Source organism: Saimiri boliviensis, chromosome 1, assembly GCF_048565385.1.
Source record: "Saimiri boliviensis isolate mSaiBol1 chromosome 1, mSaiBol1.pri, whole genome shotgun sequence".
NCBI classification, from domain to species: domain Eukaryota; kingdom Metazoa; phylum Chordata; class Mammalia; order Primates; family Cebidae; genus Saimiri; species Saimiri boliviensis.
This window is the reverse complement of record NC_133449.1, coordinates 26242092-26257827: the sequence shown is the minus strand read 5'-3', so window position 1 is coordinate 26257827 and position 15736 is coordinate 26242092. Positions and strand designations below refer to the sequence as shown.

Genomic DNA, 15736 nt, shown 5'->3' with positions numbered 1-15736 from the left:
CATTTTCCATCCATTCATCCAACCATTCTCCATCCTTCCATCTCCCTATCCATTCATCCACCATCCATCCTTTCATCCTTTTATTCATGCTTCCATCCACTCATCCATTCTTCCATCTTTCTTTTTTTTTTTTTTTTTTTTGAGACAGAGTCTTGCTCTGTGGCCCGTGGTGGAGTGTAGTGGCCTGATCTTGGCTCACTGCAACCTTCGCCTCCCTGGTTCAAGTGATTCTCCTGATTCTCCTGCCTCAGCCTCCCAAGTAGCTGGGATTACAAGTGCTCACCACCATGCAAAGCTAATTTTTGTATTTTTAGTAGACACAGGGTTTCACCATGTTGGCCAGGCTGGTCTCAAACTCCTGACCTCAGCCCGCCTTGGCCTCCCAAAGTGCTAGGATTACAGGCATGAGCTACCACTCCCAGCCCATATTTCCATCTGTCCATCCATCCATCCATCCATCCATCCATCCATCCATCTTTTCATCTAGAAATGTCAACCTTGTAGTCACTCATCGTACACATACTGAACAAATACTTTCTGCCACTCAGACACTGTGCTAGTCACTGGAGATACTGAGATGAGGGATTGAGGCACAGTCCCTGCCCCTACACTCCCAGAAGGTTTTCTGCCACTGGAGGAGGAAAGAGAGGTGTGTACCTAGAGGTAGGATGAGGAACAGGCTGCTGGAAGACAGCAGACAGCAGAAAGATAACCAGCCTATCTAGCCAATGTGCCGTCTTAGGAGGTAGTAAGTTCCTTGCCACTGGGAGAGGGTGAGCAAGGAGTGGATCACGTTGTAGAGGGGATTTCTGAGTCAGGAGAGGCCCAGCCATATGGGCTCCAGAGAGTCCCTGATTCTGTGGGTTTTATTAGGAGCTTTCAAAATCTCAGCTGAGTGTGGGGCAAGGGCATTTCAGACCTGCTGGCAGAGACACATGGAGAATGTTTAGGGCATAGAGGCCTTCCCTTTGCCTCCCATGGCATCACACCATTCAGGAAACTGCCTTTGGCACCCACAAACAAGGTTGATGAGACACCCCCACCAGGGGCCCCAAGGCAAAGCACAGCCTTCTTTCCTGGGGTGAGATACTATGAGAGTGTGACCTATGAGGACAGGAGAGACAGGAACAAGTGCAAGGCCCACACACGGACCAAGTGGGTGTGAAGGAGGAAGCCGAATCAGAAGTCAAGCACTAGGGAGGGTTCCTGAGAGCCCTGCAGGAACCCAACTGTGGGTGTCAGAGCATCCAGGAGTCGTATGGCTTGGCCATTACAACCTTAGCTGTGCAGAAGAGGAAACTGAGTCACAGAGGGGATCCTGAGGTCACATGGATAGACAGTGGTAGAGCCAGGCCTAGAATGCATGTCTGTTATCTCCTCTTTCTAATCCAACTCCCAGAAACCGAAGTATTTGAGCAGTGATGGTGGAAACTGAGGACATGGAAGACATTGTTAAATCATTTACAATGAAAGCCGCCAGTCTAACCACTGAAATGCTGGAAACCCTTGAACCCATCAAAAAACCGCTACAAACAAATCAGAAGTATTTGGGAAATTGACTACCACGCAGTGAATATGTTGAAAGTTAGTTTCTATTAGGTGGTTTTGTTTGTTTGTTTGTTGTTTGTTTTGGAGACAGTCTCACTCCGTCACTCAGGCTGGAGTGCAGTGGTGTGATCTTGGCTCACTGCAACTTCTGCCTCCCAGGTTCAAGCGAGTCTCCTGCCTCAGTTTCCCGAGTACCTGGGATTACAGGTGCCTACCACCATGCCCAGCTAATTTTTGTGTTTTTAGTAGAGACAAGGTTTTGCCATGTTAGCGACTGGTCTCGAACTCCTGACCTCAGCTGATCCACCTGCCTCGGCCTCCCAGAGTGCTGGGATTATAGGCATCAGCTACTGCCTTTAATTTAGGTGTTAAGTGCCAATAAGAAGGAAGACAGAAAGGGGGAGAGTTCCTATCCTAACTCTCTTTCTTCTCTCCCTGCCCCCATCCAAGAGAAGGCAGTTCCCCGATTAGTTTGTGGAATAAAAGAATGAGTAAATGCCCTCGTGGTGTTAGGAGGCAGAGGGTATATAGAGCAGGAGAGCCTGCAAGAGGGAATCAGAGCAGCCCCTCTTCTCTGAATGGCTCAGGGCACTCAAGGGTAACACTCAGCTTCACATGACTGATGCATTTGTGGAAACTGAGGTAACGGAGGCTGGTATGAGAAATGAGCCTGATCCCATCACTGCTGTCTCAGAGAGGGACTGTCCTAGAAGCAGAGAGCAGCATGGAAACTGGCCCCTCACCCAGTAGTTCTAGAGGCTGCCAGGAGGCAGAGACATGGTGTGAAGGAAGGAGGCATCCTAGTCAGAAACCAGGAGACCTTCACATCTGCTCGGCCCCATCTGGACCGAAGACCGCATCCAGGAACCTTTGGCTTTCCCATGAGGAAAAAATCTTAGGTTCAGGAGATTTTGTGCATCCAGCCCTGCCTGTCTGGGACCTCTGAGGGGCCATGGCCTGGCCTCCAGCCTTCTGCCTGCTGAGGATGTCAGGGGCCCTGAATAATTCAGGAGCCAGGAGAGCAGGAGAAGCCTCGCAGGGCCCAGGACACCAGACACGGGCTCCCAGGGGAAAGTGATGAATTATTGACAGGATTCTGGTGCCCAGTTGCTGCTCTATTGTGGTCAGTCTGAGGGCCTGTCTGGGCTGGAGGCCTCCTCCTGCCAGCTAATTACGTGGGGATCCTAGCTCTGCCCAGCCGCCCAGCCCTCGTGGGGCCAGCCAGCCTCCTGTGAGAGGTGCCCTCTTTGCCCTGGTGACCTGGATGCCATGTAAGGCAAGTGGTAGGGGACTGGAGTTAGCCCCAGCTCCTTCACCTAATAGCCCCCAGGAAACTGAGGCCCAGAGAGACCTCTTGTCCAGGGTCACACAGCAGTTTCAGGACAGAGGCAGGTCTCAGCCCAGGCCTCCTGACCCCTAGGCCAGTGCTTCTTCCCACAGAATACATGACCTCACAACTCCCATTTCCAGGGAAATGACTTGGCCGTCTAAGGGGCATATAAGTCCACCGTTCCTTAGTTCATCCTGGGCCCCATTCTCGGGCAGCTCCTCCATGCTGACCCACGCAGAGGAGCAGGACCCTACTATGCGTGCAGACAGGATGCACAGAGGCGAGCTGCGGCAGGCAGGGTCACCTCCGGGGTCACCACAGGGGCCAGAGCCAGGGTCTTCTCCTATCTCTTCCCGTCCCAGCTTCTTCCCAGAGAACATCTATAGAGGACGGGCTGAGGGATAGCATCCTAGAAGCAACGTCAGGGCCTGTGTTTTGAAAGTGTTTTCATGGCAAACACTGTTTTTGCTTAAATGGTATGTTACAGACCAAAGGTTTATAAAAATGTTTTTCTTTATACTTTATGTAAGACTGAGATAATATCAATTATCTGTGTCAAAGAAAATAATCTTTATTTTTATTCGAGAGAGGTTGGGGGTGAACTGTTAGGAGTTAAAGCCCCCAAGCCACTCTTACGGATATGGGAAATTGATTCCTTTAATCTTGCAAACTCCTTGCACCCCAGTCCCCCTTCCAGACCATAGACCAGCCAGGGCTGTTGGAGGCTGTGCAGAGCTGGAAGGGTGGGGGACAGCCTGGATCTGCTGCTGGAGCCCATCCTGCAAAGGAGGGCCCGTGTGGGCCCTCCAGATGGTCAGTCTTGCGTATTGTTAGAGAGGGAGGAGGGGCTGACATCCGAGTGCCGGTGGTGGTCAAGGAATTTCGCATGAGCAGTCTCCTCGCCACTATCCAGTGGAAGTTAGAGGGCTAGGAGAAGGATCCAAAACCATACCACCGCCAAAGGGTGAAATCTCCCTTGGGTCCTGCTGAGTGTGCCCATATTTGTCTGACTCCAGAGTGCAGGGTCTTCACTGTCTACACGGTTTCCCTTTAGGGATGGCATTCTGCATGTGGACAGGGCTCGGACCAGGGTGTGAAGAGTGGAGGATTTGCCTGGAGCCCAATCTTGGCACACTGTGTGATTAAAAGCTGTGGCTGAATGGACTACCAGTGACAGCCCCCCATCACTGTCACCACCACGGGAGTATCCAGCAGAGGCTTGAAAGCACAGGTCAGGGAGGTTGTTCCAGGGATTCCTCCTGGAAGGGGTGCTGGACAAGGCCTCCTCTCAGGTTCTTCCCAAGTCTAAGGTCTGAGACTCAGGCAGGTTAGGCCTAGAAGGCACCAGACGCCTCTCTGAGCACTTGCAGCGGTGGCGGGTGGGGGGTGGGGGGGGCACACAGCTCCACCCTGCCCCCTGGGGGTGTCTTGTCACATTGCAGCACCTCCGCTGATCTGGGGAGCTGCCTCTGCTGTGCTTGAGCATCTAATTCTGCAGAGATGTGCTTGATCGCCCCACGCTTAACATGGCCACTTCAAGCTTCCAATGTGAAGTCACAGAACTGAGTCCACCGTACTTCAGTTCACACCACTGGCCCTGCCCCAACAGGCTCTAGAGGAATCAAGGCAGCTGCATAGCCGTTGGCAAAGGGTAGCAGTAGAGCAGGGATTCTCAAAGTGTCTCCCCAGCCAGCAGCTTCAGCATCACCTGGAAACTTGTCAGAAATACACATTCTCAGGCCCCCTGCCACCCATTGAATCAGAGGCTGGGGGCAGGACAAGTGGTGTGAACTGAAGTACGGTGGACTTAGTTCTGTGACTTCACATTAGAAGCTTGAAGTGGCCATGGTGGGAGTGTTTATGCCGCGGAAACCAGCAAAAGCTACAGATCAGCACTGCCCTCTCCTCTCCCACCAGTGACACATTTTCCAACACATCCACGGAGGAGGGTGTTGCAGCCATTTGTGTTTTCACAAGCCCTCCAGGTGATTCTGTTCCTGCTGATGTTTGAGAATCACTGATTTAGAGCAAATGAGGCGAGGCTGCAGGAAGATGAGTGTGTTCTTTCGTGCCCGTGGTCTCCTGTTGGAATGTCTACACGGTATGGAATCTAAGAGTCCCCATTCCCCCTTCATTTTATAAAGACCAAATTGAGACTCAGGGACAGCGGCTCCAGGGCTCCTGGCCCCCAGCCCAGCACTTCTGTCTCTGGGGCACTGCCTGAGCTGGGGAGAGGTGCCTGCAGCTGTGGGAGAAGGCACGGGGCTGCTCGAAGCACCCAGAAGCCCAGTTTGGCTTTAGAGTGGTGTGAACAGTTTCACCGTCGGGGAGGTGGGGTGCACTGGAGGACGGGACTCTGAGCTCAAGAGGGGAGCATTTCATAGCCATCCATCAGGGCCGCCCCTGCCACTTCCTCCCCTCACACAAGTGGGAGAATTTTTTAAAAATCAGTGTTCACCCTCCACAGACCTCAGGGTGGTATAGACGTCAAGCACGTCTAAGTCAGAATTCACCTGATACCTCACCTTACCCAGATGTGTCATTCATTAGCTGTGTCCCTTCCCCTTCCATGGCCTCACTGTCTTCCTTTATCGATCTCAGGCAGATAATGCCCAAGGTCCCTTCCAGCTCTCACATGCCCTCGATGCTTCCCTCGCCTTTGTGCTTTCAGCTACAAATGGTGTATGTGTTCCAATCCACCCCATGTAGAAGCACCATGTGAGGACGTCTCTCTGAGTTCCCTGTTCTCTCCCAGAGCAATCAAAAGCCTTCTGACCGTGGAGTGCAATGGGGTTGAAGTCAACTTCATCAGCATTGATTGGGCATCCACTGTTGTTCATTAATTCAGCCAGCAGATATTGAGATCTCTAGTATGCTAGAAATGTCAGACAGAGGCCGGAATAGAAAGCACCAGCCATGCCCTTGAGAGGCTCACAGTTTAGAGGCAGCATGTGAATAACGATGGACCCAACTGCTTTGGAGTGCCGGCTGTGTGCTTGGGGCTCTGATAAGAAGACTTGCAGGGTCAGGAGCAGTGGTTCACGCCCGTAATCTTAGCACTTTGGGAGACCACGGGCAGGCAGATCACCGGAGGTCAGGAGTTTGAGACCAGCCTGGCCAACATGGTGAAACCCCGTCTCTACTAGAAATACAAAAATTAGCCGTGTGTGGTGGCGCGTGCCTGTAGTCCTAGCTACTCAGGATGCTGAGGCCGCAGAATCACTTGAACCCAGGAGGCAGAGGTCCCAGTGAGCTGAGATTGCACCATTGAACTCCAGCCTGGGTGACAAGACGGAAACTCTATCTCAAAACAAAACAAAACAAACAAACAAACAAAAACACTTGCACATGATCTCACGTAGACCTCCAACAACAACTCTGTGAAGCAGGGCTTATCAGCTCATCTTACGAGAAAACCAAGACTGAGAGAGCATAAGGAAGTTGCCCATGAAGCAGGTAACTCGCTAGTCAGTGTCAGAGCTGGGCTTCACATCCCTCTCTCTCGGACACCAGGACTGTGCTGTTCACCGAAGCATTGCACTGTCTCTCCCCCCGCTGTGCAGCTCCGTGGGGACTCTGCAGTCACAGGTTCCTGCCATCCAGGAACTTACAGGCTGTGGATGCGGAATGGATGAGCGAGTGCTGTTGGTGTGGGCTGGAAGCCTCGGTCATGGTTAGGGAGGTGGAAGCAGAAGAGCTGCTTGTCCACCCGGGAACCTCAGGTCCTTCCCCAGCCTCCACACTAAGCATCTGGAAGCTGAAGCTGGAGCCCGTGCGCCCTTCCCTGCAGTCTGTAGACATCCCCCTAAGGGTGCTCACTGCTCCTTGGAGCTCTCCCGAGGAAATGGGCCTCCCACAAACAACCATCCACAGCGGGACATGCTGCCCTGGCTGTGACCAGCCCTGGCTCCTGGGCCACCTTCTCCAACCCAGCCCAGAGCCAGGAGCAAGCCCACCTGAGTCCTCCCCAAGCCATTACAGCTCTTGGGACATCAGTCTCACTCCTCACCCTGGTCTCTTCCATGTCACCACCATGCCCCCTTTCCATCCTCAGGCTCATCGGGACCTTCCGTATGGTGCTGCAGAAGGTGGTAGAGGAGAACCACGTGGAGGTGACCGACACGCTGATTGATGACAACAATGCTGTCATCAAGGTGGGTGTGCCCCAGGGAGCTCCTGGACTTTTTCCCCATGGGGCCACCTGGGTGTCTGTTCTCCCTGCCCTACCCATGGGATGGTCTGGAGAATGCCCCGTATGCATGGCGAGGTGTGGCGGGAGAAGGAGACTCAGGTCAGACTTGGCCAGAATGGCTTGATCTGCAGCCGTGCTTGGGGGGCCCTGCGGTAGGCTCTCTGCGCTTCCTACGGTGGGAATGCACCAACTGGTCCTTCCATTCGGACCCAGCTCAGAAGGCACTAAAGGAGGCTTCTCTCATCACCCAAAGGCCAAACTGAGCCCTGCTGGGGTTCGAGGGCATGACCTTCACTCAGCACATCTGGCTCGGCTTCCCCCTGGGAGGGCAGAGACCTCATTTCCTATTGTTTGTCACATCCCAGAACCTTTTCGTGAGCATGCGTGTACTAGTGACGCACAGCCCCGAGGCTCCTGATACATGTTCTAACAAAGGAAGGAAGTAACCCACTAGGACGGCCTGGCCCCGTGCTCTGCTTTCATTCCTCAGTTCTCTTGAGCTCAGCCATGGCCACTCGTGGGCACCTGGCATGATGGTGAGAAACAGGTATGAATCTTGGGCCACTCACTCACTGTGTGACCTGGGCAAGCTACCTATCATCTGCAAAGTGAGCACAACTATAGTATCCATCTCACAGGATTGTTCTGAGAATTAAAGGAGAATACACAGAAAGTACCTAGAACAGATGTGCACAATAAATCTATAATATCGTTAGCTATTGTTTCCTGACCTCAGTTTACCCATGTATAAAATGGGGCTGTGCCATGGGGTCCTGTGTAATATATAGCCCTATGTAGTGGCCAGGAGGAACAGCCTCGGAAGCCAGGACTGCAGCCATGGAGAGCTAGAAGGAACCCTCTTCTCCCATAGGCAGGGGTAGGCAGGGAGGGCTTCTTAAAGTTACAGGGGTCTCAGCCACCACAACAAGGGGAGAAGGGGTACAGAACAAGCCACGTATGGACACCAGTGGGAGGAGGGCTGGGAGGAGAACACAGAAGCCTGGATGAAGCGTGGATAGTGTGGGAAGTGAGATGAGAGGACTGGGGAGCGAGCAGGATGGACAGACAGCCCAGCCCATGCCCTGGATTTCCAGAATCAGACTTAAGATGTTAGCGGAGGAAAGGACTCACAGATCACCTAGCCTCTTGCCAACCACCTCCTCTACCCATTGTTAGGAATGGGAACAGTGAAGTCCTACATGCAGAATAAATTTGGCCATGGTCAGAGCAATAGTCAGTTAGACAATAGCGATAGTCAGAGCCAGCATGGAGACCCAGGACTTCCAATGCCAGACCACCATTTTCCCACAACAACATACTTGGTTCCACCAAGAGAGTCACATTTGTTCCACGGAAAGGACATGGGGCTTGGAGACAAGCAGTCTGGGCCCAAATCCCAGCTCTGGTACTTCCTAGCTGCATGACTTAAAGCAAGTCACTTAACCTCCTGCCATGCTAGGTAAGGTAGGTTGCAATGCTGAAAAGATCTCATGAGTGTACATTAAAGCATCTCGGCATGATGTCTAGCACAGTGGTGGTTCAGAAAACATGTGCACCTTCCCCTTCCCTTGGGAAATCTAAGCCGGGGCACTGGGGGGTCCAAACACTGAATGAGGGCCACCTATCTGGGGCTCAGGCACAAGTCACCTCTAGACCTGTGAGGAAGGGTGATGCTTTCTGGGGGCCTCTCATTACCCGTGTAGCTTGAGGAAGGAACTAGAATGAGTATTCCCTGTGCACTGGGGGAAACTAGAGCTGCAAGAGAATCATGGCCCCAGGACACAGAGCAGGAAGCCCAATCATGATTCTCCATTGCTAAGCCTGAGTTCGGGCTGGGTGCTGTTGGAAATAGATGCTCAGTACCACAAAGAAAAATTAGCACTGAGACAAATGATCTTGTAGCAATGCAGTTTTTATTTCCTGGACTGAAGGAAGGGTACTCTTGCTAACCATCTTGCCACAAGAGTACAATGAACAAAGGAAAACAGACAAATTTATCCCTTACGCTTTTGGGGTTGACCTTACTGCTGTGTCTGATCTCCATTGGCTGGAGCCAGACCTCACAATCTAAACTAAAACCCGATTGGCTAATAACTTAAAACTTTTCTAAACAGGTAAAAGCAATGTAGAGCTGGGACGTGCCTGTGAGCACGTCCAGAACAGACATCCTGGTTAAAGTACAAGGACGCAGAATGTACTACGTGACTGTAAGCAAGGCATGTCTAACAGCTACATAGGATAGGGCTTAACAAAGTTATTAGCACACTTATTCTTTAACAAGAAAGGAAACTTTAAAAAAGAACTTTCTACTTCTCACAGGTCCTTTACTTTCTCCCAGAGGAAAACCCTAGGGCAGCTCCAAGATTCTCTCCCTCTCCAGGGTAGGAAGGGTGGGTGTGAGCCTGGCCTGGGCTCCTCTCCTAGAGGCCACTTTCAGCTCATTCTGACACATTTCCAGCAAGCCAATTTCTGGCTGGCCACGCCTCATGCCTGCAGGCAGCCCTTGTTCTGAGGAGAGGAGGTGATCTGATCATGAGAATGCCAAATGGCACTCTGGGTTATGTATACAGTGGACTCAGGGGGTGAGTCCAGGCTCAGTTGTCCCAGGTAGGCCAGACCCCTCCACCCTGAGCACCAGGGAGGAGTGGAGCCACGGGCCATGGGACCTGGAGCCAGATCCCAGTAAGCTGACCGGGTCTGCACAAGTCAGCCCTTCAGAGCCTCTGTTTTTTCTTTTTCTTCTTCTTCTTTTCTTTTCTTTCTTTCTTTCTTTTTTTTTTTTTTTGTTCAGACAGAGTCTTGGTCTATTGCCCAGGCTGGAGTGCAGTGGTGCGGTCTTGGCTCACTGCAACCTCCACCTCCCAGGATTAAATGATTCTCCTGCCTCAGCCTCCCAAGTTGCTGGGATTACAGGCTTCTGCCACCATGCCTGGCTAATCTTTTCATATTTTTAGTAGAGATGGGGTCTTACCATGTCGGCCAAGCTGGTCTCAAACTCCTGACCTCGTGATCTACCTGCCTCGGCCTCCCAAAGCGCTGGTATGACAGGGGTGAGCCACCATGCCTGGTTGAGCCTCTGTTTTCTTGTTAGCAAAATGGGGTGAGGGATCATACCATCCTGACCTCCTCTAGTGAGGTAAGGGTGTGGAAGCACTGTACACCACCACCAAGCAGCCACATAGACAGGATAAGGATTGCTGTCGCCATCCCAGCTGCTCACCACCGCCTCTCTCCCTTCAGACCAGCCTCTGCGTGGTGGTCCGGTATCAGGGTACCGATGGCACAGTGGGCTCCTGGGACGATGGCGACTTCCTGGGAGATGAGTCTCTTCAAGAGGAAGAGAAAGACAGCCAAGAGACGGATGGACTGCTCCCAGGCTCCCGGCCCAGCTCCCGGCCTCCCGGAGAGAAGAGCTTCCGGAGGTAACAGGCAGGGCCCTTCTGGCTGCCCGATGCCCCCAAGACACAGGGAAGAGGCCTGGGGCCTGGTCCCCCTGGAAGGCCTCTCTAGGCCTGGCTGGGCTCAGTGTACAGGGCTGAGCTTCTGGAGAGACATCCAAGAGGTGTTTCTGCAGCCCACCACCCAGCCGTCTACCCCTGAGCTCACTGGGCAGGGAGCAGCTGCAAGTCCAAGGCCAAGGTCTCCCCCACAGCCCTGAGGGAGGTGGGGCTCTAACACAGGGATGGGGCTATGGGGCTAATCTCCTGCCTTTCTCAGAGAAGGGAAGACAGGGATGGGAGGTGCCCTGACCTCTCTGGTTCAAGACCCAGCAATGTCCACCAGGTGCCAGCAGCCTGACCTGCACTCTGGCCCAGTGAGGAGGCCCAAGAGAGGGCGGCTCTTCCTGCCAGAGTGAAGCCAGTGATCCTGGCTGGGCCCTGGCCTTTCTTCCTCTTGAGAAGAGAGTGCGCCTGGGAACTCCCAGAGTCCAGTATTATGCCCTGCAAGTGTCCTGCCACCCACAGACCCCAGGAGGCTGGGCCCAGGCCAGCTCATTCCACCTGCAATATATTTACAAAACAGAAAACACAGTTGTATTACTGTTAGAGTCCAAGGGGGCTCTAATCCGGGCTAGACTGGTAAGGCATTGTCCATGGGTTCCTAGGTCACTGGGAAGTACGTGTTAAATGCCAGTAAGTCAAGGGGGCATCTAAAGGACCAGGGTGTGTTTTGAGAAGGGACCCTCCATGCCATTGGAAACATACCCCTGTAAACTCCTTTCCAAGTAAAGTTTACTCAGCCCCTCCACTGAAGAAAGCATAGGTTCTAATTTAGTGTAATTGAATTGAAATACTTTTATGAGACAAATATGTTTTCTCCTTTGCACTTGAATGAGTTCCCACCCTTTTAGGCTCCCCTCACGCACACGTGCATATGTGTGCACATACACAAGCTTCAGAAGCCCTGGGAGCCAGATGAGTAATAGTAACAAGGTCAGAGTGACCAGGCCTGCCACAAATATGGCAGGACTGTCTACTCCAGGCCAGCTGCTGGCATGGGGCAGCCCCGCACTAGCTTAGAGCCCATTCCCTTGGACTCCTGGCTCCTCAGCAGAAGACCCAGGCCTGAGTCCCAGCTCTGCCTCTTACTAGTCATGTGACCCTTGATAAGTCACAAAACCTCTCTCCTCACCTGCAAAATTGGGGACACAGCAATGAAACCTCCCCTGCCCTGCTGTTGGGAGAGCCAGAGGAATCACGGAGGAACAGGTGGCAATGGAGATGCTGAGGGCTGCCCATGTCTAGGCTGGTGACAGACAAACAGGTTTCTGGGAGAGCAGCAATGCAAAGGCTATTGGGAGCCCCCATCCATCTGTCAGGATGCCTCACAGGAGTGTCAGGATTGAATGAGGTGCACCTGTGAGCCCCCACCCCTGTGCCTGGCATGCGGCAGGTGCTTGGCCAGTGCTCACTTCCTTCCTCTTCATTGACTCCATGTTACCCTGATGTCAGCTTCTGCGCTGAGCAGCACCTGACCTTCTGGCTCAGGCGCTGTCCAAGCACCTTCTCAGCTCCTGCACCCCACCCTATACCGTGGGCTCTGCAGAAGCCTTCCACACAGGAGCCTTACTGCCCAGGGGCGGGGGTAGGAGACTCATTTACTCCGTGTTCCCCTCGAATCCCCAGGCTCCCAGTGTCGCAGAGACAGAAGGAATCCCTAACCGCATGGGCACTTCACACTCAGCAGCACAAAATCGGTGTTCCAGACCCTTGCAAGGCAGCCTATGCCTGCCCTAGACTCTGGAGAGAAAGAGACTTCAGCCCTGACCACACTCACATGCACACACGTGTGCACACGAGTGCCCATGCATTTGCACAGACTCACACGCACTGCGTGACACCACTGGACTCTGGGCTCTGCTGCTGATGCTGTCTCTAGGAGTCACATCTTAGAAAGGACAAAGAAGGAAATCCCAGCTTTAGCCTTGCAGCTAAACTTTAGACACCTGAGCCTTTCCTCCCGAGTTCCTGTATTCTGCCACCCTGTCCTCTTCTTATTTTCTCTACCTGACCTGGCTGTCCTGCCCTCCATGACCCCCACCCCCCTCTGCTGCCCCAAACCTCTTCTGCTGGTGGCTTCTCTGCTGGGTGTCATCCAGGAGGAGTTTGGGGCAGGAGACACTTTTCTCATTCTCCTTATTGATCATTCTTCCATTCCAGTGGACACCTGCAGAAGCCAGGTACCTTCCTCCTATCCTGGGGCCAGAGGGCAGTGGGGCACAGTGCATGGTGGGGCTCTGAGACAGAGGGGCACAGGGTGGGCGTGCAGAAGCGTGTGCATATGGGGTCAGTACACAACACGCAGCCTCACACCAAGAGTGTTTTTAATCAGTTCCCACAGACCCTAGAGAGCTCGAAAGTCCTCTGCTGCCCCCCTTCTCCAGGCTAAGCCCCAGAGTTGCAGCAGCTCCCAAAGCAGCTCAGAGGAGCTGGCACAGCCAGCCACACTGGGATGTTGTGTTTGAGACACAGTCCTCCTCTGCCGGGAGCTGTTCTCTGTTCAGTAATCTCAGGTCTCAGCCGATTTGGGCAGCCAGAGGCCTGGCTGCTGTTCATGCCTTTGAATTACAGACTGACCTGCTTGCCTAATGCAAGGGTTAGCCGGCCAGCGCTGGACTGCGTCTGCGCTGCATCTAGGACTTCAGGTCTTGAGCCGTCAGGGCATGGAGTCAAGCCTACCTAGGCAGGCTCTGTGCCAGAACAGGGTGTGAGGAGAGGAATCATTTGCTAATTATTATTCATTTTCTTGTCTTCATCTTCATTGCCATGGCATTGGGAAAGCATTGAGAGAACATTCTGGAAAGTTTCTGGAAGCCTCCCTAAAGTGAGATAGGAGCACCGTTTTCCCCTGCTCTGAGTCCTGGAGTCGTAGCTCGCTTACTGCCCCACCTACACCCCCAAAACTTCCCCACCCACCAGTGCACCTTCCACAGCAGCACCCCCAGCCCCATCTCAGCCTTGAAGAACAGGCTTAGCCCACTGTTCCCCTAGAGGCCCCCAGAGCCTGGGAGTTCCCACCCCACTGGAGGGGAACAGGGGAGTCGGTGGGCAGAGGAGCAGGGTGGCCAAGCTCATCTAACCGGGTGTTCCCTGAGGAAGCTGCGACCCAAACGATGGAGTCTTCAGACATTAGCCTGGTGCCCTGAGATACCAGAGCTTGGGGCTGAGACAGTGGCCACCCAGGCCCGGCACTGTAGGCCCCTCCCCTCTCCTCCACGGCAGAGTCCACAGCCCTGGGACCCCTACCCTGCAGACCTAGGCTTGCTACCGTGAGCAGCTGTTGGGGGAGAGGTCAGCAGGACAAGGAGTCCCCTGGGGTGAGCCCAGGTCTGCGGGGCCAGGGCTGAGGCCAGTGTCTCCGGTCCACAGCCCCTCACATGTGTCCCCTTGTCTCCTCATTTCTTCTCCCTACTCAGCAAAGGCAGAGAGAAGACCAAGGGAGGCAGAGATGGCGAACACAAGTAGGTGTCCCAGGCCAGGGCAGACGGGGCATCATCTCTGGGGGGGCAGAGGCCTCCTCCCTGCAGGCTGTGGAGGGTGGGCCGGGCTCGGCTGAGAGGCTCAGGAGTGGGTTGTCCCAGCGGAGCTGGTATGGGGAATGCAGGGCCAGGGAGGCCTTTTCACCTGGCCACAGGGATGAGGGACAAGAGGGGTGAGGGTGGGGACAGGAGGTGGCCAGGCCATCTGGTGTCCACTCTGGGGCTCTTGGGGGTGACCGTCTTCCCGTCAGTGTCTTGTTCCTCCTCCACCGTTCGGCCCCCATCCTGTGGCCTTCAGGCTTCCCTGTGAGGGAGGGGACAGCTAAAGGCAAAGGGGAGAGGGGCATGAGGACCTACGGGACCCCTCCCCCAACAAGGTCAAGGCAGAGCCAGGCAGTTGGAGGCCTAAGGAGGCGGAGCTCTGGGTATTGTGGCTGCAGGTCGTGGGCGAAGCTGGAGACCCCCAGGAAGCTAAGGAGAGGCGACCATTCTGGCAGGCCTTTCTATCTTCATCTCCCCAAAAGGCTTCCTGGGGAAATGAGATCAGGGTGCTCTCTGGAGAGAACTGGAGAAGGGGACTGTAGATGGGAAGGGCCGGTCACAAGGACCTGGAAAAATTCGAAGGCTGGGGGCTGTGAATGGGTCTGGGAGGCACCCCTAGAAGCACACTGACATCTGGAGGACTCTAGCATCACGGGGTCTCACAAGGGCAGGGTAGCCAAGGCCGATCACACCGGAGGAGGCCTCCTCAACACCTGCTCTTACAGATGACAGATCTCAGTCTCAGAACGGGGTCGAGCTGGGACCAGAACACAGAGAACCTGATTTCTAACCTGGAACTCACCATAGACCTAGGAAGTTTAGAGCACTTAACTGTACCCTAAGTTTAATCTAATTTTCTAAACACCAATGAGAGCCGAATAGCCAGGAATGTGGTCTTTCTTATATTCCAGATAAGGAATCTGAGCCCCATAGATGTGAAGAGATTTGCTCAAAACTGTGGCCTCAATACATTAAAAATTAGTTCATCTGAGGATATCATGGGAATATCAGGATTGCGTGTTTAGGGGTCTGAACTGATCAACACTGGTATGGCCTTGGTGCATCTGCTTGCATTAAGATCCTGGGGAACTGACAGCCTCATTCATTGCTTCAAAAAAAGGTATGAGTCCTAACTCACGTTTGTTTCACACAAGCAAAAGCAATGATGATGCAGCGTCAATTCTGTAGTGACGGAGGAAATGGTGCTGTGTAGAAGGAGCTCCAGCCCAGAGACCTGAAGGATCGAGGCATTTTCCAGGTTCCCAGTAAGGAAAGAAGCCTCAGGCAGAGCATGTGTCAAGGCTCAGACAGGGCCAGGGAACTGAATCCAGGGCAGGCGGAGATGACGGGGAATGCCGAGCTGGGGATCCCCTTAGGGAGTCCTCCAGGGTTCAGGTTTCTCCACAGATGCCTAGATGTAAAGGGCATATGAATGAGATACGAGCAGCCTGTCCAGCCCTAGGTTCTCTGCCTGAGATCGGCCATGCTCTAAGGCCCTTCTTGATGCCCAGCTTCCCAGTCTGTCCCAAGCCAGACCCACAGGGACACAGACTGGCCTGATCCCTTTGACTGGCTACCGTTGGAGTAAGAGGTGCCTCACAGTGCCAGCACTTAGTAGGTCCACAAAAATGCTGGTTCCCTAGCC

At 53.6% G+C, this 15736-nt stretch overlaps 1 protein-coding gene across 1 annotated transcript in view; it reads left to right on the top strand.

The window, feature by feature from the left end:
- The window catches only part of OTOF (otoferlin), a 99623-nt gene that overhangs the window by 33577 nt on the left and 50310 nt on the right, over window positions 1–15736 (top strand). Inside the window, exons 4-5 of the mRNA XM_039478534.2 lie at window positions 6933–7032; window positions 10311–10492. Of these exons, the coding sequence (XP_039334468.2) occupies window positions 6933–7032; window positions 10311–10492 (282 nt within the window). The remainder of the gene's footprint in view (window positions 1–6932; window positions 7033–10310; window positions 10493–15736) is intronic.